This window comes from Xyrauchen texanus, chromosome 18, assembly GCF_025860055.1.
Source record: "Xyrauchen texanus isolate HMW12.3.18 chromosome 18, RBS_HiC_50CHRs, whole genome shotgun sequence".
NCBI lineage: Eukaryota > Metazoa > Chordata > Actinopteri > Cypriniformes > Catostomidae > Xyrauchen > Xyrauchen texanus.
Genome location: NC_068293.1, coordinates 45,082,943 through 45,110,271, shown reverse-complemented (window position 1 = coordinate 45,110,271; position 27,329 = coordinate 45,082,943). Strand labels below are relative to the sequence as shown.

General features: G+C 42.4%; 3 protein-coding genes across 3 annotated transcripts in view; 1 reads left to right on the top strand and 2 right to left on the bottom strand.

The window, feature by feature from the left end:
* Positions 1–323: 323 nt before the first annotated feature.
* Positions 324–10,657, bottom strand: LOC127658946 (CCR4-NOT transcription complex subunit 11-like). Its single transcript, XM_052148535.1, has 8 exons — positions 10,468–10,657; positions 9,918–10,290; positions 7,856–8,020; positions 7,512–7,673; positions 7,235–7,437; positions 3,441–3,643; positions 3,250–3,346; positions 324–526 (listed from the first exon to the last, which is right to left on the bottom strand). The coding sequence occupies exons 2-8, from the start codon at positions 10,234–10,236 to the stop codon at positions 329–331; spliced, it is 1,347 nt and encodes a 448-aa protein (XP_052004495.1). The 5' UTR covers positions 10,237–10,290; positions 10,468–10,657; the 3' UTR covers positions 324–328.
* Positions 10,658–13,902: 3,245 nt separating this feature from the next.
* LOC127658943 (60S ribosomal protein L31) lies at positions 13,903–18,632 on the top strand. Its single transcript, XM_052148532.1, has 5 exons — positions 13,903–13,950; positions 14,303–14,406; positions 17,617–17,742; positions 17,862–17,974; positions 18,577–18,632. Exons 2-5 carry the CDS (start codon positions 14,303–14,305, stop codon positions 18,606–18,608), a joined length of 375 nt encoding a protein of 124 aa, XP_052004492.1. The 5' UTR covers positions 13,903–13,950; the 3' UTR covers positions 18,609–18,632.
* Positions 18,633–21,364: 2,732 nt separating this feature from the next.
* Positions 21,365–27,329, bottom strand: part of LOC127658907 (TBC1 domain family member 8-like) — a 41,219-nt gene continuing 35,254 nt past the window's right edge. The window contains exons 16-20 of the mRNA XM_052148467.1: positions 26,956–27,196; positions 26,805–26,870; positions 25,416–25,502; positions 23,366–23,463; positions 21,365–23,095 (exon numbers count right to left, since the gene is read on the bottom strand). Of these exons, the coding sequence (XP_052004427.1) occupies positions 22,703–23,095; positions 23,366–23,463; positions 25,416–25,502; positions 26,805–26,870; positions 26,956–27,196 (885 nt within the window). The 3' untranslated portion in view covers positions 21,365–22,702. The remainder of the gene's footprint in view (positions 23,096–23,365; positions 23,464–25,415; positions 25,503–26,804; positions 26,871–26,955; positions 27,197–27,329) is intronic.

Below are 27,329 nucleotides of genomic sequence, written 5' to 3'. Positions count from 1 at the left end.
CATGTTCACCTGTGGAGCAGATGAATACTACAGAGTAAAGAAACGTTGTACACTGATGTCCCATGTGAGGATCCATCACTTTAATGGGGTAAAATTACAGCAATTGGAAATAACAAAAGACACGAGTTATAGAATGCTGTACATGTACCAACAGAAATGAGCAGAAAGTAAATAATCAGGTTATTCCTGTTAGCTGGATGAAATCTGTGATGATAGAAATACTGAGGTTACCTGCTCTGTCCACAGGCCTGATCTTCTTGGAAATGAGAAGAGTTTATTCACTAGAGAATCATGTTTAGCAGTCAATATCGTGCATCGTTCTGACGGATTATTTGGCAGTCTTGCTCTCGGGGGGTGTCTCTCCATTATCGAGCGTCTTCAGGAGTCTGAACAGACCCGCCGCCTCACGGATTCGACTGAACTCAATGCAGAAGGCCTGAACCTCGATGAACAGATCCTGAACATTGATGATCTTATTCCTGATGAGTGACTGGAGGAACACACACACCAGACGCACCAACCGGTTCTGTGTGAGAGAGCGACATCGTGAGAACGTAATAAAACAATCTGATGTTAAGAAACATTTTAAAAGTTATCCATTATTTTGTACAAGGGGGGTAAAAATGATATTTTCTTGGATGATTTTGGAGCAAAAACAAGGGTAAAAAATATAACCATAGAAACGTGTCAGTGTCATGATTTTCTGTTTCCACAGAGATATTTGGGTCTAGCACAAACATCAGTTGAGTTCAGCAGCTCTTGTTGCATTATACGTCGATGGCGAGAGTCCAAAAATGGGAAAAACACCTTTTTTATGTTGTTTTTCCAAAGTTGGAGTGTCTATAACTTCAGAAGTATTACAGATATCTTAATGTCCTTTTAGATTCTGCTACACAGCAAACTTTCCTCTTTATATCTTCATTTTTAAGGCCAAATATGGCTGAATCCCAGAGATATGAGCCTCTCAATATGGCTGAATCCCAGAGATATGGACCTCTCAATATGGCTGAATCCCAGAGATATGGCCCTCTCAATATGGCTGAATCCCAGAGATATGGCCCTCTCAATATGGCTGAATCCCAGAGATATGGCCCTCTCAATATGGCTGAATCCCAGAGATATGACCCTCTCAATATGGCTGAATCCCAGAGATATGACCCTCTCAATATGGCTGAATCCCAGAGATATGGGGCTCTCAATATGGCTGAATCCCAGAGATATGGGCCTCTCAATATGGCTGAATCCCAGAGATATGGGCCTCTCAATATGGCTGAATCCCAGAGATATGACCCTCTCAATATGGCTGAATCCCAGAGATATGGGGCTCTCAATATGGCTGAATCCCAGAGATATGGACCTCTCAATATGGCTGAATCCCAGAGATATGGGGCTCTCAATATGGCTGAATCCCAGAGATATGGCCCTCTCAATATGGCTGAATCCCAGAGATATGGCCCTCTCAATATGGCTGAATCCCAGAGATATGACCCTCTCAATATGGCTGAATCCCAGAGATATGGGCCTCTCAATATGGCTGAATCCCAGAGATATGGGCCTCTCAATGTGCCTCCATGCATACATTTTGTTATTTTATTAAGTCTAAACTTGGGTATTGATGAAGAAATAAGGCGAAACAAGAAACATTTTCAGCATTTATAAAAACAGGTGGTGAATTGTAATTCTTTAAGTATAGAGGCTCCAGTTCCACAGAGACGACCCTCAATATTAAAACTGCAAACGGGCCAAGAGATGTCCTGAGAAAACATTTAAAAACAGGATGATGGTTTTCTGAAGATCTTGTGCGGTGATGATGAATCTGTGACTTTACATTTCTAAAAGGAGTCTGGCAAAAGATTGTTTTCTGGAAGAAAATATAAATTGACACTTGATAAATGTCATAAATATTAACAGTTTGTATCTTCTGAAAAACGTGAGGTTGCTTGAAAATGAGATGAAGTAACTATTCTAACAAATCCCTTCATTATAGTTCTCATGTGCATAAATAAAATGTACATTTCCAGTTTCAACATTACTCGTACTTCAGATGTTTGCTTTAATAGACAAGACAAACTCGCTTCATACCATGTGAGGCACAATTTACACATGGAGGCACATTGAGAGCCCCATATCTCTGGGATTCAGCCATATTGAGAGGCCCATATCTCTGGGATTCAGCCATATTGAGAGCCCCATATCTCTGGGATTCAGCCATATTGAGAGCCCCATATCTCTGGGATTCAGCCATATTGAGAGCCCCATATCTCTGGGATTCAGCCATATTGAGAGCCCCATATCTCTGGGATTCAGCCATATTGAGAGCCCCATATCTCTGGGATTCAGCCATATTGAGAGCCCCATATCTCTGGGATTCAGCCATATTGAGAGCCCCATATCTCTGGGATTCAGCCATATTGAGAGCCCCATATCTCTGGGATTCAGCCATATTGAGAGCCCCATATCTCTGGGATTCAGCCATATTGAGAGCCCCATATCTCTGGGATTCAGCCATATTGAGAGCCCCATATCTCTGGGATTCAGCCATATTGAGAGCCCCATATCTCTGGGATTCAGCCATATTGAGAGCCCCATATCTCTGGGATTCAGCCATATTGAGAGGGCCATATCTCTGGGATTCAGCCATATTGAGAGGCCCATATCTCTGGGATTCAGCCATATTTGGCCTTAAAAATGAAGATATAAAGAGGAAAGTTTGCTGTGTAGCAGAATCTAAAAGGACATTAAGATATCTGTAATACTTCTGAAGTTATAGACACTCCAACTTTGGAAAAACAACATAAAAAAGGTGTTTTTCCCATTTTTGGACTCTCGCCATCGACGTATAATGCAACAAGAGCTGCTGAACTCAACTGATGTTTGTGGTAGACCCAAATATCTCTGTGGAAATAGAAAATCATGACGCTGACATGTTTATAAAGTCACTTTTTCCCCCCTTAGTTTTACTCCAAAATCAAAGTTGAAATTGTGATTTTGACCCCCCTCTACAAAATACTGGATTACTCAGTAAATATTCATCATCATCTAAGTTTCTCTTTCTTCAAGAAAAAGTATGAAAATAAAAAACTTCAGCCAGGGAAGATTCTGAGATTTGGTTGATTTGACCTGATATAACCCAATAATGGGACATGTTGACATTTTTAATTGCATGATGATCAGCACAAACTTGTATTGCGTGCTGTGTAAATCTCACTCACACACATGCATCGTGTATGTTATGGGTGTGTGTGTTACCTGCATGTATTTGTCTTTGATTTGTTCACATGTAGAGATGCAGTTGGAGATGTACAGATGAATGAACTCAGGAGGAAGTTCCACAGCTGTCGTTAATCTACAACAAAGCACACACAACTGCATTTACACACACATCACCCACAAAGACTGAATGAGTGGATTACATGAAATACACCCGTCTCAGGCTGTACCTGTTGACCACCTCCATGGAGTGCAGGGACATGTCCATGTTGACCAGGACAGAGAAGTATTCTGTGATCTGACTCGATGACATCAGCTTCAGCAGCATCTCGATGGCCACCAGAGGATTGTTCTCAACCAGGTCCGGTAGTTTAGCTGGGGTCAGACCGATGTGATAAACCAGCTTTGGGTCTTTCTCCAGTTCACCCAGCAGCTGATGGGACAGTTCAATAAACACATGATACTGGAAATAACACGAGTGAACCTCACAGCAACATACATCATCAAAATCAACAGAAACATTTATTGTATTTTGCATAAAGAAACAAATGCTTGTGATTTAACGACGTTTTTGACAGGTTTGGTTTATAAACGTCAGAAAAATGAGGGTTTGAATCATTTTCACGTTTTTCAACATGTCAGGATTTAAGCAATAATGGACTAATAACATCTAATATCTTCAATCAGAGTCATTAAGTGTTCAAATTAGGGCTGTTAATTGATTAAAACTTTTAATCTATTTAATTACATGATGTGCCGATTAATAAACCTAATGAATCACATATCAATATTGACTGAGAAAGGCCCCCAAAAGAACATAACTTAGTATATAATACTTAATATATTGTAATTCAGTTGATTTAAATACATTACATCATTACATAAATTGTGGCAAAAGACAAATATTTAGACATTATAAAGTGTACACCCCCCCTTCACTAGGGAGGGGCGTGCCTTCTGCCCCGTCTACCGGCAGGTCATCCACGCCTACATGAATGAAGGAGGGGATAAGGGGAGGGAAACAAACAAAAAGTGTGGCACCAACACGCTGTAACAGCGATCGTGCCAAATTAACAAAACATTTTTAAAAAAGAGAGGGAAAGCCCAACATGGAGCGGCAGTGGGAGAGAGAGAAAAAAACACTAACTTAACTCTCTGGTTCTCCGATACGCCGTAGCTTGATCCTCGGCCACTCCTCCACACTCTAATGGAGGACAGCCGCGCCTCCCCTGACGGATTGGAGGCAGACCTCCGGCACCTGGTGGACGGAACGGCCCGGCATGTTTTTGGTGGATGGTAGGGGTCTCCCACGCAACCAGGCGGTTGGTTGGGAGCCCCTCCTCCCCTCGCGGTCGGTGGCCGTTCTTCCACTTCCAGGCAGATGGCCGCGGCTGCTCCGTTGGGGTGGATGGTAGTGGCGTGGACTCTACTACGGCGCATCCCTCCTCCTTCCCAGGTTTTCGCACCAGTTTAAAGGGATTATTGGAATGGAGGAGGCGAGAACCGGCTTGACAATATAAATAATATTTTGATGACAAATTTAAACAAAGAGACACACACACACTGGTGTCGGACAGCTGCCCATAAATCGCTCTCTCTGTCCCACTGCCGTCTTCAGTCGGCCTCTATCCCTCTCGAGGGCTAATTAGCATGATTAGGGGGCGGGTGTGTGGAATCGCGACCCAGCCCTGCCCTGCCACAGTGGCTTTAAAAGTCTAAATATTGTTTGTTTTATTTCAGTATCACTGAGCATACTCCTCTTATTGCCCTACTTCCCTCTGCACTATTTTTAATTGTTGTTCTATGTACTCATGCGTCAGACGGACACCTTCGGAGCGTTTCACTTTGTTTGAGTTGCATCTCACTAGTTTTCAGCATCTCTGGTCACACGAGCGCTTTCTAGCATGCAGTGTCAAGCTAAATGTAGTTGAAGAACACATCTCGTGATCCCTGAATGGTTTTGTGCTCGATCCAGCTGTCTTTAAGCACACGTGCGCGTCATCTGTGGAACACCGTGCCGCTGCTCATTGGTTTGAAGAGGTGTGTTGCCGGTACAGCTGGAGCGCTGACTGCCCCCCACTGCATCAAGCAGGGTTCATATTCAGAGCAGGACGTTTATGTCCAAGTCAGTCCCTTGGAGCAGGGGTGAGAGGGGAATGGGGTGTAATTATAGAATGAGAGCAAGTCAAATATATATTTAAAAATATTTTCAATCACTCTAAAGGAAACTGAAGGAGTCTGTACTCCAGGTAGGGAAGGAGGTATTGCCCCAAGTGAAGGAGTTCAAGTACCTCGGGGTATGGGCTGCTATCATTAAGGATGAGTAGAAGATGGACTGAAACTCAACTCTCAATCCTACTGCCAGTTTCTGGAAGGTTTTCTCTTCAAGCAGTGGTACAGGAAGAAGTCCTCAGCATTCAAGAAGGTCATGATCTTTATGCAGGACAATCCATCACATGCATCCAAGTACACTGCTTGGCTACCCAGCAAGGGCCTCAAAGATGCCTGAATAATGACTTTGCCCCTTTCCTCACTTGAGTAAATCCTATTGAGTACTTGTGGGCCCTTCTCAGACGTGAAGGAAGACAATACACCTCTGAACAGCATTTGGGAGGCTGTGGTTGCTGCTTCAGTGAAAGTTGATCATAAACAGATCAAGAATCTGACAGACTCCATGGATCGAAGGCCTGGCCCACCCAATCATGAACTTGACCCTCCTTGAGAACTACACCTACACCCACCCCAGTACAGTACTTTATTCTGAGTCATAAAAGCCTTCCTTAATAGGTTTATAGACAATTTTTAAGATGTTGTCCGCTGAGTTCAGCATGTGCTGTGTGGTTAAAGAGCGCTTTCACCACCTCGTCTCATCGGTCACTCCGGCTGCAGTAAAGAGCACCACAGGCGCGTCTCACAAACCCAGTTATACCTGTAACCTGAAGACACAGGCTGTGACCGAAAAGTGGAAAATGCTTCCTTCGGAGGCTGCGTAAGGATGGATGAATGAATTTAGGATAAAATAAGGCACCTTTTAAACTGTTCAGCGAGATCCATTCATCCAAAAACACTGTTGTTTAAACCATTAAGTGATAAGGCAGCTGCCTATGTTTTCTGATGCAGCCAAAGTTCCTATAAAACAGCCTTAAACAAAAGTATAGCTCCGATCCCGGCGTTGGGTGAGAAATTACAAAATACGGTAAATATAAAATGGAACGTAATTCTGATCTCATAAATACCGGCCCTGGCACACAACTGGTGGTACATGAAGCTTGAATTGCTCCAATGGAAGGAACAACGTACGGATCAGGAGCATGATTGAGTTTAGATTTTATTTGCATTATTTTTCAAATATAGTTAATCGCACTAAATTAGCACAATATGTCGACAGCCCTAGTTAAAATGCTAATTAAATGGGAGTCTGGGTATCTCAGCGATTATTGACGCTGACTATCACACCTGGAGTCGTGAGTTTGAATCCAGTGACTCCAGTCAGGTCTCCTTAGCAACCAAATTGACCCGGTTGTTAGGGAGGGTAGAGTCACATGGGGTAACCTCCTCCTGGTCGCTATAATGTGGTTCTCGCTCTCGGTGGGGCATGTGGTGAGTGACTCCAGTCAGGTCTCCTTAGCAACCAAATTGGCCCGGTTGCTAGGGAGGGTAGAGTCACATGAGGTAACCTCCTCGTGGTGGTGATTAATGGTTCTCGCTCTCGGTGGGGCGTGTGGTGAGTCGTGTGTGGATCGTGGAGAGTAGCATGAAGCCTCCACATGTGCTACGTCTCCATGGTTACGCGCTCAACAAGTCACATGATTGGCGGATTGACGGTCTCAGAAGCGGAGGCAACTGAGATTCGTCCTCCACCACCCGGATTGAGGCGAGTAACCGCACCACCACGAGGAACTTCCAAGTAGTGGGTAATTGTGCATTCCAAATTGGGATTTTTTTTTAATGCTTTTTTAAATACTAATGAAATGCTTGAGATGTTGTGAGGTTTGACACTGATGAGTCAGTGGTTATGTGGTACCTGGGTCTGCTGTGCGGCTGACAGCGGACTCTTGAAAGCTTTGGCCATCACGCGCTTAATTTCCACACCGGTGCCGCTACGCACACACATGGAGCGGTCCCACTGGATCCTGTGATCCGGTTCACAGGGGTTCAGCCAGGCCAGCTCGTCCTCACACACCAGCAGAGGCGGAGCGGGCCGGATCAACTCCGGACGGAAGTGACCTGAGACACAATCAGACAGACGGGTCACTGAGTGTGTTTTAAAACACGCTTAAAAACAAGTTTTATTATTACACTTTCACTCACTCTCAAGAGGGGGCGTGGTCCTGTCATCAGTGATTCTGTGATCTGATTGGCCACTGAGCTGTCAAAGCCAGAGTTGGAGGAGTCGGGGTCCGGGTCGCTAAGCAGGCTGGGAAAACTGGCTTTACTCTGAGTGGGCAGCTCAGACTGACGCTCTGAAACAAACAAAACATCGGTGTGGGTTTAGCCACATAACAGCACGGCTGCTCTCTGGAACACTTGCTTGTGATTGCTCAGATATTTGTCTATATTGACACTCAACTCTCTCCTCACATAATAACACCATAATACAAGCAGCTGTCTAAATGAGATAACGTACAGACAGTCGGTCACGTACCAGCGAGTGCGAGCTGCAGTCCACTGATGTCTATAGTCTGTGGCGCTGAGCCCACGTCCATACAGGACACCTGTCTCGGTGTCTTCTTAAACAGGTCTCGCGGTGGGGCGAGCATCAGCTGAGACAGGAAGAACTTCTCTGACAGCGTGATGGGAGGAAGGAAACCTGGAGACATTGAGGGATTGATGAGGGATTCAAAAATAAAGTTGAGTGGCCTGCACTTACAATACTGGAATTAGGCACTTATTGTACACATTAATTACTCAAAACTCATCAACATTATAAAAGTATATCTATATATATATACACATATGTGTGTGTGTGTGTGTATCATCCATTGATAAGGCTGTTGGTTAAGGCTGCACAATTAATCGAATAATAATCACGATTACAATTGCATGCTGACGTGTTCAACTTTTCAGGTGTTAAAATACTCTCCCCTATCCCAGCTTAATATTTAGAGACTACTATAAGTTAACAATGTTTAGGTTGAAGTTTTTTAAAACTGTACACATTGTGTCAATAAAAAGTAGTCTGGAGAGGCCATGACAAAAAATGCTGCCTTCGGAGGCTGTATGATGATGAAAATAAGGTGCTTTAAAAACTGTTCTGAGATCAGTTTCAGTTAAGTGATTCATTCAGGCAAAAACACTGTCGTTTAAGCCGTTAACGCTTTTCAAATGCAGTAAGTGTTTGACTCCGTCAATGGCATGAGTTGGGGGCGGGACTATCTGTTTGTTCAAGCGGGCATATTTGGAAAGCTGTTTGAAAACAATGTTAATTTTTGCAATTCCATTCGGTGGCGAGAACAAAATTCCACATCCGGCCCACGAGAGACAAATGTTTGGCCCGCGCTAAAGGTCCGTTCACAACAAATCCGTGCAGATTTTGCGAGACGAACTTCCCACGAAAGGTTTATACACATGGAGTCCATAAAAATAAAAACAATTTCACCCCTGTACAGAAGGTGGCGCTGTTGCTGTTCTACAAACATTTATGGCAGCCTCCTGTCCGCACCTTCAGCTGTTGGAGATTCATATAATAACGCCGTTAAAGCATTTATTTACCTAATTTGGCATTTCATTATGTTCTGTTCAAAGTGTTGATGCGTTCTGAGGAGCATATAATCTATGATCAGCGAGTATTCACACTGACTATCACACCTGGAGTCGTGAGTTTGAATCCAGTGACTCCAGCCAGGTCTCCTTAGCAACCAAATTGGCCTGGTTGCTAGGGAGGGTAGAGTCACATGGGGTAACCTCCTCGTGGTGGTGATTAGTGGTTCTCTCAATGGGGTGTGTGGTGAGTTGTGTGTGGATCGTGGAGAGTAGCATGAGTCTCCACATGCTGTGAGTCTCCGCGGTGTCATGCACAACGAATCACGTGATCAGATGCGCGGATTGACGGTTTCAAAGGTGGAGGTGACTGAGACTCGTCCTCCGCCACCCGGATTGAGGCGAGTAACCGCGCCACCACAAGGACTTAGAGTGCATTGAAATTCCAAATTGTGTGAAATAATTCCAAAAAAAAAGGAACAGTTTCATGTCTATCCTTGTATTGTTCATCTGATCGAGTTTAACAAGTGTTTTGGAAAGTAATAAGTAATGCAATTACTTTCAGGCAGAGTAATTAGTGCAGTAATCCATGATGTAATTAGTAGTTAGTAGAGTAACTACTTAATAACTACTTCTTTTTAGAGTATCTTACGCAACACTGCTGGGATGTTATAACTTCGAATGGTTAAATTGGTGTAAAAACATTTTTATGAATATATCAGTTGTTTTGGTTTATTGATGATGTGAGAGTTAAATGTGTTTAATTGTGAAACTCAAATGAATTTCAGACATTAAACCTGGCTGGCCTGACCCACCCAATCATGAACACGGCCCACCTTGAGAACTACACCTACACCCACGCCTCCAACTGTTCGGCCCACCCGGAGGGTCCTATGGCCCACATTTTAGAGCTGGACACTTCATATTTACAAGTCTAGTCTGACGAAACACAGCACACTCCATGAACAGACTAAAGCACCTGTCCACACAGGTGTGCTGCTGTTTACCTGATAGCGGGTTCTCCTGCTCTTCTCCGGCAGGTGAGGGGTTCAACAGGTGAGCAAACACAGCGGCGAAGGGGTTTGCGGCCAGCGGCTCGGTGCGGTACATCTCCCACAGCAGATAGAGCGCTGTGAGCCGCTGTGGAGCGCTCGGGAGAAGATCCGGCTGCTGCAGTAACATCACCAGAACCGAACCCACACGGAAGTGTTCGGCTTTACCGAAGCAGTGGTGGAACGCCGTGGAGAGCTGCTCGAAACTGTTACTGCACGCGTCCTCAGACATGATGCCCAGTAGGTTCGACAGCTCTTTAGGAGCCAGAGTCATGATGATGATGATGATGATGATGCTGTCACACACACCACTGAATCACGAGAAAAACTACAAACACACGGAACAACAATGGATATAGACATACAATAAATTCCATTAATTCACGATGAGTGTATAAATCTCACTTGTGTCTCCACAATAGTGAGCTGCCTACATAAACAGCACTTATGACGGGTTAGACTGCTGTCCGTGTAGGGAGCTCGCTAAAGTAACAGCAACATTTACCTGAGGCGAGTTCATTTATAACGTCAGGTCAGCTCATGAATATTCAATAAGAACGTGATGACGCTCCAGTATATCCCGCACTCATAGAACGCTTTTCTGTGAGGTTAAACACGCGTGTGTTTGAATTATTTCACTCTTTTTGTTTTAGAATCTGAATCTGAACCGTTCGACTCAAAACTTCCGACGGGCACTTCCGTCGCGCAGAATGGCCTTATGGGAAGTGTAGTCCAGTAGAATATGACTGCGCAACTCTTCCGGAAGACTCCCCTCAACCTTAAACTACTTATTAATTTGTACATACATATCGGAAAATTTTGCCATAAACGTAAAATATATTGCTTCTATACGTATAATCAACAAACTAAAATAAAGAGTTGTATATATTCCCATCGTTTGTTTTATTTAATTACGTCATTCGCAATGCTTCATGGGATTGTAGTTCATTTCCTCATTACTTTGTTAAGTACACTGTCTTGTATCTTTTTTATTATTTTCCCATTTACTCCAAGAACAAAAGGAAAAATCCACTATTACGTTTGAATGACTTTATAGAGGAGGGAAAATGAGCGGTGGATTAAGACAGTAACATGGGAGAAGACTCTCTCAGCAGCTGTAATAATTCATTTTTTTTTTTTTTTTTGCTAATTTCAAGGTACTATAACACAAATAATAATGTTATAAACTTTCACCCAATATAAAAAAATAGTTATCATAGAAAAAGTTTACGCTAAATTTACGCTGCTGAAAAAGGCGGAAACGCGTCATCACAGCCTGTGAAACTAGGTTTTGTATCCCTCTGGTTGTTGTAGTATGTTTATTTATTTATTAGTTTATTATTTTTACAATAAGCAACTTCTGTAGGTATGTATATTGTTCTTGGAATTATTAATAATAATAAAAAAAATAAGAAGGTTGTTCTGGTTCACGTCTTACAACGCCAGTGTTGTGTCTACATAAGTTGCTTATTGTAAAAAGAATAAACTAATAAATAAATCATTAAACTACAACCGTCAGTGGTAAACAATAAAACAACACGCACAGTACCGACGTGTTTCCACTAGATGGCGGTAAAAAGTTGAACAACTTCTGGTACCTTGTTCCATCCAGTCACCTTTTCACATTTGAAGAAATGTCTCCCATGGGATCAAGAATCACCATCCTTTGGAATGGCAGCATACACTTTTAAATTTTAAAGTGTAGAAAATTAAAACATTTAGGAGATAAGGACCCTTCATTACGCTTTATATTATGTTCATTCAACCATTTCTATTCATGAAGTAAATTCAATACATCACACGGTTTTAGAAAAACTATAAAAGGTTACACAGTCTTATTAATAATTCAATATCTGTATTGTACTTTGAAATCTGGCCAGTGTTTTATTTACATGTAAAGTGAAATGTTTTGTTTTTACCACAACTGTCCAGTGGTGATGGTCATTCACAATGCCAATTAGACATCGGTACATTGTGGGATCAACCTGAGATTCAGAAAGAGTATTACAACATTTCTGTACTACATTTACATTTCTGCATTTGGCAGACGCTTTTATCCAAAGTCCCCCCGGAGAAACCTGGAGTTAAGTGTCTTACTCAAGGACACAATGGTGGTGACTGTGGGGATCAAACCAGCAACCTTCTGAGTACCAATGTATTATACAGAGCACTTATTACAGGGACAATCCCCCCGGAGCAACCTGGAGTTAAGTGTCTTACTCAAGGACACAATGGTGGTGACTGTGGGGAACGAACCAGCAACCTCCTGATTACCAATGTATTATACAGAGCACTTATTACAGGGACAATCCCCGAGCAACCTGGAGTTAAGTGTCTTACTCAGGACACAATGGTGGTGACTGTGGGATCAAACCAGCAACCTTCTGAGTACCAATGTATTATACAGAGCACTTATTACAGGGACAATCCCCCCCGGAGCAACCTGGAGTTAAGTGTCTTACTCAAGGACACAATGGTGGAGACTGTGGGGATCAAACCAGCAACCTTCTGAGTACCAATGTATTATACAGAGCACTTATTACAGGGACAATCCCCCCGGAGCAACCTGGAATTAAGTGCCTTACTCAAGGACACAATGGTGGTGGCTGTGGGGATCGAACCAGCAACCTCCTGAGTACCAATGTATTATACAGTGCACTTATTACAGGGACAATCCCCCCGGAGCAACCTGGAGTTAAGTGTCTTACTCAAGGACACAATGGTGGTGATTATGGGGATCAAACCAGTGACCTGAACTCGTGAACTCGAGTTGTTACACGACAACGAATGCCAAATCAAACATATAACCTGATTTTGTTCGCAAACCCTTAAATAAATAATACATGTATTATTCAACTACATATTAACGAGTATAATCTCGCATTATAATGACTTTAATCTCGAGATGGTTTTATTTTTTTATTATTGCTTGGCCCTAATCCTCTTCCGTAATATAGCAACAGAGAAAGCATTAAAAGCATAAGATTACATGTTTACTGATAGTGGCACCTAGTGGCCACGGTTGGTACCGCATGCATTTATTTGAAGAGAGAAAAAAATATTTTTTGAAGAGAGAAAAAAAACATTTTGGAGCGAGAGAAAAAAATTATTTTAGGAAGAAAGAAAAGAAATTAAGACTTGGGCTCAGGAAGGAACTGAGACACAATTTTCTTTTTTCACCGTTGTTGTTTTTTCCACCTTGCGGTTCAGAGCTTGTTAGTTTCCCTTTGATTTTTGTAGTTCATTTATTAATTTATTCTTTTTAAAATAAGCAACTTCTGTAAGTATGCAGATTGTTATTTGGATTATTAATAATAATAAAAAATAAAAATAAAAAGGTTGTTCTGGTTCACGGCACCGGCGATCAGAATGGACTTGTAGTCCATAAAACAAAAATCATTGTTGAAATTATTTAATTTTCTGTGAGACCTGATCACATTTTGTGTTAATAAATAAAAGTACATTTCATAATATTTACGACTGCCTCTATTTATTTGTGTTATAATTCTAAAATGACGAGGGACCTTTCACTTTTGATTAACCTTATCATCATTATGGGTAAATACCACATTCACAAAAATAAATGGAAAAAACAATTGCCAAATGTAAACTGTTTTAAAAATGAATTTCGTATGTTTTTATCCTCCTTGAACCTTGTAAAACATTCTAAACAAACTGTAGAAGCTATTTGTTATGCTGCTGAAATGTTTTTGATCCTGTAACACATTATTTATTTGAGAACAATGCCTTATTTTTGTTTATTTATTTTTATTTATTTATTTATTCATTGTCAATCTGCATTGTGTTGATGCCTTGCCTGTTTTTGTTGTTGTTGTCTCCACGAGAGTTTGTAATAATAAAAAAAAAAATTTGTGTAACCAATAAAAAAACAAAACAAATGTTGAATGACCCGGATGTAAACATCCTTCCGCCTTTGAATATTTCCCACAATCCCTCTCTCTTTCCTTTCCGACATTGATCGCTCAAAGTGAGTATCAGGATCTGAAACATCAGTAATAAATCCACAATCATCCGCTTTACTAATCACATATTCTGAACTTTAACGTCATATATGAACGTTTTATCACGTAATCGATCATTAGAATGAGGTATTGTGTGTTTAGGGTGCAGATGTAAGTTATTAAACGCTGAGTGAAACTAGAAAGAGTTCACAGAGTGATAATAAACACGATAGTGGAAAGACGCGTGTAAAAGTACATATTATTAACTTGTCTTTGTCAATGATTGTTGATAGCGAATCGTTGCGCGTAATACGTTGCTTTATAATGAGGCGATTCCCTCAGTTGTATAGTTTGTGACTTGTGTTTGTTTATGGTTAGATGGCACCTATGAAGAAGGGCGAGAAGAAGAAGGGTCGATCTGCCATCAATGAGGTGGTGACCCGCGAGTACACCATCAACATCCACAAGCGCATCCACGGCATGTGAGTGACAGCTGTCAATCTTCATCAAGTACATCCTGAGAAACATCACGTTGAAGTGATGATTTGGTTTGGAATTGTGTTGAGTATGAACAGCATTTGATGAAGTATGTATGATTCTGTATAGCTTTAATGTCACAGGATCATCAACCACCTTTAATTTGGGGGAAAATACTGCAGAAGTCAAACTCATACATAATGAACGACAGCAAAAACACTGTTGTACCAGTGAATAAACCTGCATTGCTTCTACACAGTGCACAGAATTTATGAATGCACGATAGCTAACAAATTATTAGTGCTGTCGATTAAAATATGTAATTGCGGATAAATGGCGTGATTTTTCATTGTAAATCATGATTAATCTAAGAAAAGGAATATGTAACGTTTTATTAACATGTTCCAAACAAACTTCAACAACATAAAAACAGAAATGAACTAAAATCGCACCAATCAATCGCATTAAACGTTTCCCAAATCCTATTTAAATGAACACGTCTCCATCGGTCGAGTATTCATTGCAATGTGCATTGAATCTATTAAATGCCCATCCTTCACAATATTAATTATGGCAATCGTGAAGTCACATGATTTCGTGCCATTTTGAACTCCACATGAAAAGTGCTTGCAGAGAACTTATTTTTTTGCTTTTAGCGCTTTCACTGCCCACATAATTATACTTCATCTAAATGATCCTGTAAGATGCGGTTCTATTGAGCGCGCTGCTCCTTTACCGCGGTTCTATTGAGCGCGCTGCACCTTTAGCGCGGTTCTATTGAGCGGTGCACCTTTAGCGCGGTTCTATTGAGCGCGCTGCTCCTTTAGCGCGGTTCTATTGAGCGCGGTGCACCTTCAGCGCGGTTCTATTGAGCCCGGTGCACCTTTAGCGTGGTTCTATTGAGCGCGGTGCACCTTTAGCGCGGTTCTATTGAGCGCGGTGCCCCTTTAGCGCGGTTCTATTGAGCGCGGTGCACCTTCAGCGCGGTTCTATTCAGCGCGCTGCACCTTTAGCGCGGTTCTATTGAGCGCGGTGCACCTTCAGCGCGGTTCTATTGAGCGCGGTGCACCTTCAGCGCGGTTGTATTGAGCGCGGTGCACCTTCAGCGCGGTTCTATTGAGCGCGGTGCACCTTCAGCGCGGTTCTGTTGAGCGCGGTGCACCTTCAGCGCGGTTCTGTTGAGCGCGGTGCACCTTCAGCGCGGTTCTATTGAGCGCGGTGCACCTTCAGCGCGGTTCTATTGAGCGCGGTGCACCTTCAGCGCGGTTCTATTGAGCGCGGTGCACCTTCAGCGCGGTTCTATTGAATGCGGTGCACCTTCAACATGGTTCTATTGAGCGCGCTGCACCTTTAGCGTGGTTCTATTGAGCGCGTGCACCTTTTAACATGGTTCTATTGAGCGCAATATAATTCAATATAACTGCATTAAAGATGTAACGCCGGGGTGTTTCCTTTAAAGAGCTCCAGCTCCACTTATTACACAATAAGAGTGCTTCTGAATTTATTTATTTGTTTATTTTATATAATTCTATATAATAATAATAATTATATAATACTTTGTGATCTGCAGTTCTGCTCACACGTCATCATTAGAGTTTAATGTGATCTCATGTTACGTTAAATGATATTAAATGACTATTTTATTTTAATTTTTTCTAATTTAAGGATCTGCTCGATTCTAACCAGTGTTTACAACTCGCATGAAGCTGAATTAAATGCCAGAATCTAATGTCAAATCAATAAATGCGTTAATTACAACTAAGAATGAACATGTTAAACTTTAAGTGCATATGTTGACTTGTTAATTTTACCAGCTCTACAACTGAATTAAATTGCTCCAAATCAAACAGCAAGGGGGTCTGGGTATCTTTAATTTAATTAATTTAATTTGACCAATTGTCACACATTATACATACATTTCTGCATATACATGGTGAAATTATTTATTTTTCACATATCCCAGCTAAGCTGGGGTCAGAGTGCAGGGTCAGCCATGATACGGCGCCCCTGGAGCAGATAGGTTCAAGGGCCTTGCTCAAGGGCCCAACAGTGGTGTCTTGGTGGTGTTGGGGCTTGAACCCACGACCTTCTGATCAGTAACCCAGAGCCTTAACCGCTGAGCCACCACTGCCCCCATTTTTTTTTTTTTTTTTTTTTTTTAATTTAAATCTCAGCGAGTATTGACGCTGACTATCACACCTGGAGTCGTGAGTTTGAATCCAGGGCGTGCTGAGTGACTCCAGTCAGGTCTCCTTAGCAACCAAATTGGCCCAGTTGCTAGGGAGGGTAGAGTCACATGGGGTAACCACCTCGTGGTCGCTATAATGTGGTTCTCGCTCTCGGTGGGGCGTGCTGAGTGACTCCAGTCAGGTCTCCTTAGCAACCAAATTGGCCCAGTTGCTAGGGAGGGTAGAGTCACATGGGGTAACCACCTCGTGGTCGCTATAATTTGGTTCTCGCTCTTGGTGGGGCGTGTGGTGAGTGACTCCAGTCAGGTCTCCTTAGCAACAAAATTGGCCCGGTTGCTAAGGAGGATAGTCACATGGGGTAACCTCCTCGTGGTCGCTATAATGTGGTTCTCGCTCTCGGTGGGGCGTGTCATGAGTGACTCCAGTCAGGTCTCCTTAGCAACCAAATTGGCCCAGTTGCTAGGGAGGGTAGAGTCACATGGGGTAACCACCTCGTGGTCGCTATAATTTGGTTCTCGCTCTTGGTGGGGCGTGTGGTGAGTGACTCCAGTCAGGTCTCCTTAGCAACAAAATTGGCCCGGTTGCTAAGGAGGATAGTCACATGGGGTAACCTCCTCGTGGTCGCTATAATGTGGTTCTCGCTCTCGGTGGGGCGTGTCATGAGTGACTCCAGTCAGGTCTCCTTAGCAACCAAATTGGGCCGGTTGCTAGGGAGGGTAGAGTCACATGGTGTAACCTCCTCATGGTCGCTATAATGTGGTTCTCGCTCTCGGTGGGGCGTGTGGTGAGTGACTCCAGACAGGTCTCCTTAGCAACCAAATTGGGCCAGTTGCTAGGGAGGGTAGAGTCACATGGGGTAACCTCCTCGTGGTCACTATAATGTGGTTCTCGCTCTCGGTGTGGTGAGTTGTGCGTGGATGCCGCGGAGAATAGCGTGAAGCCTCCACACGCGCTATGTATTTATATTTTGAGTTGTACTGTGTTTGGAGTATTAATGCGAGTGAAATCCGTGTTCTGTCTCCGTAGCTCCTTCAAGAGGAGAGCTCCTCGCGCGCTCAAGGAGATCCGCAAGTTTGCCATGAAGGAGATGGGAACACCCGACGTGCGTATTGACACCCGTCTCAACAAGGCAGTGTGGGCTAAAGGCGTCAGGTGAGATTGGACCCGTCACTTCAGCACTTCTGTTTCTGTCCTGTTTGATGACATCATCTTGAAATGTGTCTTAAGAAGACCGGCAAGTTGAAGGTGACGTCTCGCTGAATGTTTTGCAGGAACGTGCCGTACCGCATGCGCGTGCGTCTCTCAAGGAAACGTAACGAAGATGAAGATTCTCCGAACAAGCTGTACACGCTCGTCACATATGTCCCAGTCACCACGTACAAAGGTGAGAGCGCATATATTCGTCATCTGACAGAGATGCACGCATGTGAACAGAAAAGGCCCAAACTCAAATGTTGCACCTCAAAGACCCCATGACATCAGAGTCGCTTTAGCCTGTAGAATTGAGCTCTTCTACATGCTAGTGTACTCATCTGCTGCAACTGAACTTTATTGACTATTATATGTGCACTATTTAGTTTTCTGGAACAGTTTTGTGTAGTTAAATGCTCTCTAGACTGGTGTTTCCCAATCGTCTTCCTGAATGACGCATCCATGTCAGGTTTTGGTCTTGCTAACAAACTGATGCGTTGATTGAGGTGTGTTTAAATGAACACGGTCGGTCAAGAATGAGAATGTCTCACTAGCGATGGCTAACAGCACATGTTTGATGGCGGTGATGCAAACCAAACTGCTGGAGTCATTTCATGGGGTCTTGAGATGCAGAGAGGGGTCAGATGAGCGGTCACATGTCTGTTCTTGTGTGATCAGAGCTGGTCCTACACTATTAAGCTCTCCATAGCAACAATATTTATATCCTGTCTGGTTCTTTTTGTACATTTAGAAATGGTTTCCTTTCCCAACTTTTCTGTTTTTCTCTGTTTGCAGGTCTTCAGACTGTTAATGTGGATGAAAATTAAATAAAAGTAAAACATAAAAGAAAACCTGGTGAATGATTTATTTCTTCAACTGTGTGTTAATACCAGGATTAAAACTGATTTGAGGTCAGCAGTACAGCATGATGATAATACAGGCATGTAAACTGAAGTCCACGTACTTAAAGGAATATTCCGGCTTCAATCGACAGCATTTATGGCATAATATTGATTACCACAAAAATTAATTTAGACTCGTCCGACATTTTCTTTAAAAAAGTGTCTCTAGCTGCATTTCCAACCAAGGATTTTTGCTAAAGTTTGTGCATCAAAATAAAGCTGATGGAAATGCAAATTATTGCTAAACTTTCACGAGTGTCGAGATAATATTTCTCAGTTTAAGTCTAGTGAATAAACTCTATGTCGATACTTCAAACTGGTTTGGAAACACTTTACATTTTGGCGTTAATGCCAATTTTCTTAGTCTCACATGACAATTTTGGATGATGCTCAAGTTCAGCTGGTGGTTAAAGTCGCTGGAGAAATCTGCGGGACATGATGCAGTTGTGATGCTTTAGATGAAGGATTAGATGCAACTGTTGCTTTTGATTACAATTATGTGTGAAATTAAAATGACAGTAATCTGAATTGTCTCAATAATCTCCATTTTACCCAAAACTACAGAGGAACAGAATCGGACACATCTGAGAGGTGCATTAGTGATAAACACATTTCTGTATTGATTTCTGTTGAGATAAACCAAAACTTATGCGACAAAGTGTTTTTTAGGCATGACGTCACACACGCCATTTATATCCATAAAAGTCCATTTGAATGGAAACAGGCAGAAAACGGCACATTTCACAAACTTTTTTTAACTAATTTTCAGTGTCGATAACAAAATAGAGCAAAAAGTGGCCAATGTAACAGATTTTTTTTTGAAGAGTCTGAATACATTTTTTGTGGTAATCATCATCATGACAAATGCTGTCGATCTTAACTGGTAATGAACCCAAAATATTGATTTCAGAACATGGAGGTCTTGGGAGTCTTTCATCATCAGCTGGTTTTTCTCTCACGCTCCACAAAACATCAATTGACAAAACAGATTATTTTAAGACTATTTTATTCTGTGAAGAATTTGAAGTGAACAGCATTCAGAGAGAAAAGTTAGAGGTGAAATTGTGCTTAAAACAAATATTTGGCTGAAGTTTTCAGTCTACATTTTTCCAGCCGTCTTTCATGACACGCTTCACATTTCAGTTGTACATGTTAACAGATTGATAGTCACAGAAATATGATTAAAATAGACATGCTCTTAACATAACATCATTGAACGGGCTTCAAAAAGTAAATGAGAAACAGAATGTCACAGAGAAACCACCTCAGACTGCAAGCGAGTTTGGGTTTGATTGGCTGTAAATCCGCTGTCGTAGACATGTAAATAATGCCGCATGTGACTCATCACGGTGACATCATCCTCCGCTACGCCATCAGTCATTTACATTTTACCACTCTTCATTTTCTAATGCAAATATCTCAAAGTGGAACACCTAGAAGACTGAACGCACTCATGGACGGTGACAAATAAACGCTCGTCACTTTTAACGGCTATTTCCCGTAAACACGCAATCTGGGTTCATGCAAATTCACTTGGATTAGACCGTTTTCACAAATCCGGCTCTGTCACAATCACATTTGGTCACGTTTGATTGAACGTGAAAAGGACAGGATTCGTTGAATTTCACCCATGAGACAAATGTAACACTCGTGGTGTTCTGGGTCATTTCTGACCCATCGCAGGAAATGAATGGGAAAGACTAAAACACAGAGCAGTTATAACTCTCATGGTGCGTTCAGACCAGAGGTGGCAAGAGCGTCAAAATTTGCTCCGATTGCCCCGTCAACAACGCTATGGAAGATTCGTGGACGCTTTGACGTAGTTGAAATAGGCGGGAACATTTGTTGGGAATGTTTGGTTTTGTGAACTATATTTAAAGGGGCCGCAAAACCGACATGTCGACCGGTCTCTTTTTGACGATATATCACAAGTAGCATAAAGTAACTGAAATAAAGGTTGTCTGTTACCCAAATAAATAAAATGCATTATAATAATAACTGTGGTCCAGGTTGTGCAGTGCAATGGGTCAAATCGGTATTTTATTACGGGAAAAACCGCCACGGCAATAATCAGTTTCTCCATGTTGTCTTCGGAACGATTGTTTGGTGGGAACCAAAGTTTACACGGTTGTGTTCTGTAGACTTTGCTAGAGCGGAGCACTTCTGTACTCCAATAGATTACTGACGAACCGCGTCACAGCTCATTACCATAATGTTGCCCACACTTGAAATTTCCTCTGACGCACACAACGCGCCGGACACGGACACGCCACTTCTCACCGCCACCATGAGAGTTATAACTGCTCTGTGTTTTAGTCTTTCCCATTCATTTCCTGCGATGGGTCAAAAATGACCCAGAACACCACGAGTGTTACATTTGTGTCATGGGTGAAATTCAACGAATCCTGTCCTTTTCACGTTCAATCAAACGTGACCAAATGTGATTGTGACAGAGCCGGATTTGTGAAAACGATCTAATCCAAGTGAATTTGCATGAACCCAGATTTGCGTGTTTACGGGAAATAGCCGTTAAAAGTGACGAGCGTTTATTTGTCACCGTCCATGAGTGCGTTCAGTCTTCTAGGTGTTCCACTTTGAGATATTTGCATTAGAAAATGAAGAGTGGTAAAATGTAAACGACTGATGGCATGGCGGAGGATGATGTCATCGTGATGAATCACATGCGGCATTATTTACATGTCTACGACAGCGGATTTACAGCCAATCAAACCCAATCTTAAAATCTTAAACACGGTCCTTATCAGCACCTGTCTGGAGGCAAACGGCCCATTTATAAAAGATGGTGACAAACGATCAGTCAGTCCCTTCAGTTCACACACACTCATGAATATTGCAATGGGTTATTGTGTTTAAGGCACTACAGATCATAGTTACAGTATGTTTGCAGGAGTTACGATAGTTAACTTCACAAAGCTCTACTGTTTAAAATAAAACTGCAGCTGTGATTGGATCATCGCAAACATTGATTGGATCTGTCATGTATTCTTTATGCAAGTGATGAGTCTAGATCGGATTGATCAGACGGTGTCGTTGATATCCTTTTTAAAAGGCAACAAGAAAACAAACATTGCTAGAACATTAAGAATCGGTTTCCTCCTCATAATAAAATGGGAACCATACACAAACATTTCCATGTTTACGGTGAATCCCTCGAGTGATCCAGGCATGAGACTTCAGTCTTTGTATTTGAATACTGATTCATTGAACAAACACAAGCTTTTAATGCAGCTTAAGACAGAATTTCACATAATGTTAAAGATGACAATGTTACAGCGCCCCTCAGAGGACAGTCACAAGGCCTTTATCCATCCCTTATGAGAAATGGCCATGGTTTACTACAGTACCCACATTTTAATCATGATATTTGTGGTAAAACCGTAGTAACGTAATGAACATCACAGTCATTATTTGTGGAATATATAACATGTTTTGTTTACTGCAAGCTGCTACATTGCAACCATGGTTAATTGTTTTAAACCAAACATTAACCATGATGTCATCATAGTAAAACCATGGCAACCATGTTTGTTTACCATTCTATTCCTGCGGTCGCTCTGCTAATGTCATGGTTAAAATAAGGTTACTGTAGTAAAACCATGGTAAATATTGTGGTTGCTATGGTTTCACTCATTTTAAAACAATCGCAAAGGAATACAAAACTGTTTCAGAACTTAAATTCCCTTCCTGTCCTCTATGGGGCACCGTAGTACGCTGTACTGAGGACATTTTTGTCTAAAACAACATTTAAGGCCGTTCTGTGGCTCAAAAGATTCAGGCTACATTAAGTCACGCTGGAGATTAAGGCGCTGAATCAGTGGCATGAACGGTGATTCGTAGGGGAGTCCAGCTCACCCCAGAGGTCTTTGAGGAGTCATATCAGTTCTGTGACTCGTGTGGTCCACTACATCTTATCACGATCGAATGCGAACTTCACCAACCGCCGTCCACAAATGTAGAAATGAATTTGGTATATTGTTGAACGCAGCTCGTGTGTTTCATCATCTGACTGCCTCATGCTGGATCATGAGCAGACCGGCGCGCTCGTGATACTGCCGTGTTTTTGCAGCGGTGATTTTGGAGCTCAGATCGACAGGTCGCTCTAGGAAGTTCACCAGCACCTGCTCCGTTAGTAAAGAGGCCAGAATCTGTTCAAAGCTCACTGACCAATCTCCATCTGACTCACTGGCTTCTCCACCAATCACAGCAGGGTGGGTGTGGCCTGATGCTCCATCCGCCGCTTCTTGTTCCGTTGACAGCTGGCCACGGTGTCGCGCCTCTCCGATCTGCAGCACGAGACTTGCAACCATCCCGATGGCCTGGAAGAGCTCGGCTTCACTCGGGTCGCCTTGAAACATGCTGTAGAGCGTCTTACAGAACTGAATAAACTCACGCTGGAGGAACAAAACAGGACGAGACATCACACATCAATAAATAAATTAATCAATCTTATTATATTCACACAAATAAATAGATATGATTATTCATAGAAAACTGCTTCACATTACTCTTTTCCTCTCACATGTAAAAAACATATGGCAGTCCTGACCACTTGTTGCCCATGTTATAAAAGTATAGCAACATCTCTACTGATTGACACATTTTTGCCACTACACGGTGAACACCGTCATACCCACCCAAATCTATAATAGATGAACGTTCACCTGATTCATATGTGGGAGATGTTTCTCCTCATACTTCTCTTTTCTGGTCAAATCTTGCAGCATCTGCTTTAGCTGATCTTCATAACTTGTCCTCTCACCTGCAAACACAATCACAACACATCATCCCTCTAGTGCTATTAGATCTTAGTGTTGCCTTCGACACTGTAGACCACGACAGTGATGAACTGAGAATTATGTTGGCATTTGTGGACAGGCATTAGCATCGAAGTCCTATTTATCAGACCGCTACCACTTTGTGTAAATGAGGAATTGTCATTAAGTATGGAGTGCCGCAGGGCTCAGTATTAGGGCCTCTGCTTTTCTCCTTATATGCTTCCCCTGGGAGCCATTATCAGGAGCCGTATAATTGGTTATGCCGATGAGACCTGGTGAAATTTCCCAACTCTCCAAGATAGCAGAGTGTATCAGTGATGATTAAGATTGGATGGCCATAAATGTCCTTCTGCTCAGTTTTGACAAAACAGAGGTACTAAAAATTGGACCCCTCAATGGATGTACTGTTATATCATCCTCTACAGTAGGGATGCATCAAGCGATTAACCGAATGTGGACAATCCGTGCACATCCTTATTTTGCAGTGAAGAACTTGGGTGTTATTTTTGACAGCAATTTTTCTGAGGTGGAAAAAAGCCGTATTACAAACATTGGAAATGTGATTTTCATGGGACAGATTGCTAAATTACAACGCATGCCGTTTCTGATACTGAAAAAATACATCATTGGAATTCACTTCTGTGTGGATGTCTCGCAGGCTCAATAAAATAAGATTCAGTTGGTTCAGGGTCACAAAATTCAGGCATGTTGATAGTACCTAAAATATCAAAATCCACAAAAGGAGGGGACTGGGTAGCTGAGTGGTAAAGGCGCTGGCTAACACCCCTGGAGTTCACTAGTTCAAATCCAGGGTGTGCTGAGTGACTCCAGACAGGTCTCCTTAGCAGCCATATTGGTCCGGTTGCTAGGGAGGGTAGTCACATGGGGTAACCTCCTCGTGGTCACTATAATGTGGTTCTCGCTCTCGGTGGGGCATGTGGTGAGTTGTGCGTGGATGCTGCGGAGAATAGCGTGAAGCCTCCACACACGCTATGTCTCCGCGGTAACACGCTCAACCAGCAACATGATCAGAAGAGGGAATTGACGGTCTCGGACGCTGAAGCAACTGAGATTCGTCCTCCGCCACCATTTGGACTTCGAGCGCATTGGGGAGAAAATATTGTTTTTTAATTAAAATAAAACATCCAATTGGAACATTTGATACATATACAAGCACAAGAACTTCATGGATGTTCTTCCATGTGTCTGAAACCAGCATGATACACAGATGACAAGAGCACAAGAGCGAGAAGCACCTTTAAAACTAAAAATAATAATAAACTAAAATAACGAACAATTCTGCTCGAAATGTTGTTTGTGCTTGGATTCGATTTCAGATGCACCTGGGAGAAACAGTGCACCGTTTCTTTTGCACTTTCTGTCTTTTATGAGTTTGTTTTACTTCAATGTCGAGCCGTAACACACTGACATAGTGATTGATGCACGTCGTCTTGAAACAGAGACACTCCCCGTGAAATCCGATCACAAATGGTCACAGGAGACACATTTAAGTGACCAGGAGTGAACAGCGATGTCTCATCTGACCACATGTGATCGGATCACCCGAGACGCATCTTAATACCAAGTGTAGAGATACACCCAATTTAAAATGGTAAATGGTCTGCACTTATATAGCGCCTTTTTAACCTTATTCTAAGCACTTTACACTGCGTCTCATTCACACATTCATACACCAATGATGGCAGAGCTGCATGCAAGGCGCTAGTCTGCCATTGGGAGCAACTTGGGGTTCAGTGTCTTGCCCAAGGACACTTTGGCATGTGGAGTCATGTGGGCCGGGAATCAAACCACCAACCCTGAGATGAGAAGTATGGGAATCAAGTAGAGATTAAAAGGTTTTAAAATCATGAGAAACATACATTCAGTTCAGGTGTGCCCAAACTTTGGACTAGTAGTGTATGAAAATACGTGATACCGTTTGGCAGGTCGACACAGAGCGGTCTACTGCTGGACAATACTGGACTCTTCAGCAGAGACGAGTCCTCATCATGTTCAGTCATGGCTAAAACAACAACACAAACAATAGCCAATCATGAGCTCTACTGAGAAATATGAATGACCACCACTAAATAGGATCATGAAAATTGACTATAGACTTTCACAAAAATCTATTCTAAGATGAAGCATTTATAACTGGGGTGTGGGGATCCACAAGACAGCAATTGGGCTAAAATTTCAGAGCAAAAAATCCCAATGTGCTCCAAGTCCTCGTGGTGGCGTAGTGACTCGCCTCAATCCAGGTGGCGGAGGACGAATCTCAGTTGCCTCCGGCGTCTGAGACCGCCAATCCGCGCATTTTATCATGTGACTCGTTGAGCGCGTTACCGTGGAGACGTAGCACGTGTGGAGGCTTCACGCTATTCTCCGTGACATCCACGTACAACTCACCACACGCCCCACCGAGAGCAAGAACCACATTATAGCGACCACGAGGAGGTTACCCCATGTGACTCCACCCTCCCTAGCAACCGGGCCAATTTGGTTGCTAAGGAGACCTGGCTGGAGTCACTCAACACACCCTGGATTCAAACTAGCGACTCCAGTGGTGATACTCAGCGTCTTTCTGCTTTCTAAAGACTATAGGAAATTACATTAACACTTTTCAGATACAATGACCAGCTCCTTTGTCTCGCTGAGGCTCATTTCATAGCTAAGATTTTATACAGTATGTCCTAAATACATACAATCAAATAATAGTTTTCAAACTTTGTGTGATTTGGTAAAATCACAGCTTGATTGGGAATGACGGCCAATAATAAAAAGTGATATTTCTCTTGTTTTGTCTCATATTTCATGCTCGTCACGGACACTTTTGTCCACTTGGTTAACAAGTACACTGACTTTCGGCACATCTTTATTAGGGGGAAAATGTTAAGTGTGCTGGAAATGATGTTATTTTTGCTAAATTAATAGAAATAATTTTCACACTTTGTTAATGCTATCATAGTTTTAAACATAAAAATAAATAATAACAATAAATGGAAGGCCTAATGAGGTTTAATGAGACCTTCATATAACAAAAAGAGTTCAAAGTAAAAAAAATGTATTTGAATAAATATCAAATCAAACCCTGCAACATGAAAGTGCCCGATAAACACCAATTCCTCATAAGATCAGTTTTTCATCTCCCTTTCCTCACAACGTTCACGTTGTGTTCTACTGAATCATTTGTGAGATGGTCCCTCACAAGAGCATCATCACATTTGGGGGTGTTTAGCACCTAAAGATTTGAAACCTTCTGGTTTATGGCATAATGAATTGTAAATGAAAGTCAAGTGTCTGAAACAGTTATAAGTGAATGAACCTGGTGGGATGTGCAGTCGATAGAGCAGCCGGATCCTCTCATTCAACTCCTCACAGTACAGAATATCTGCAGACAGACAGAGAGGCAATCTCTATGAACAGGAAGCAAATAGGACACATTAATGACCCTGGACACACACACAGTGCCGTACCCAGCCAGTGAGTGAACTGTGAGAAGTTGATGAGATTGTCTCTGTCGTGGTCCAGCAGTGTGAAGGTGCGTTGAGCGACTGTATCAGTGTGTGAGCCGCATAGAAATGGAACGAGCAGCTCATACAGACTCTTAAACTGAGCTCGATCCACAAAGTAACGCTCTGCACAGAGGCCTGCAGCCGCAGGAGGAGGAGACGAACACACACCGTCACCCCAATATATACTGATGAAGTGCTCCGTCTGAAACACACACATACACACACACACACACACTGATACGGCAGAACAAACCGAACCAAAACAACATCTTAATACACATTAAACACATTAGGCATTAATTACAAGGAACCAATTAACCATGTTGCCTATTTAA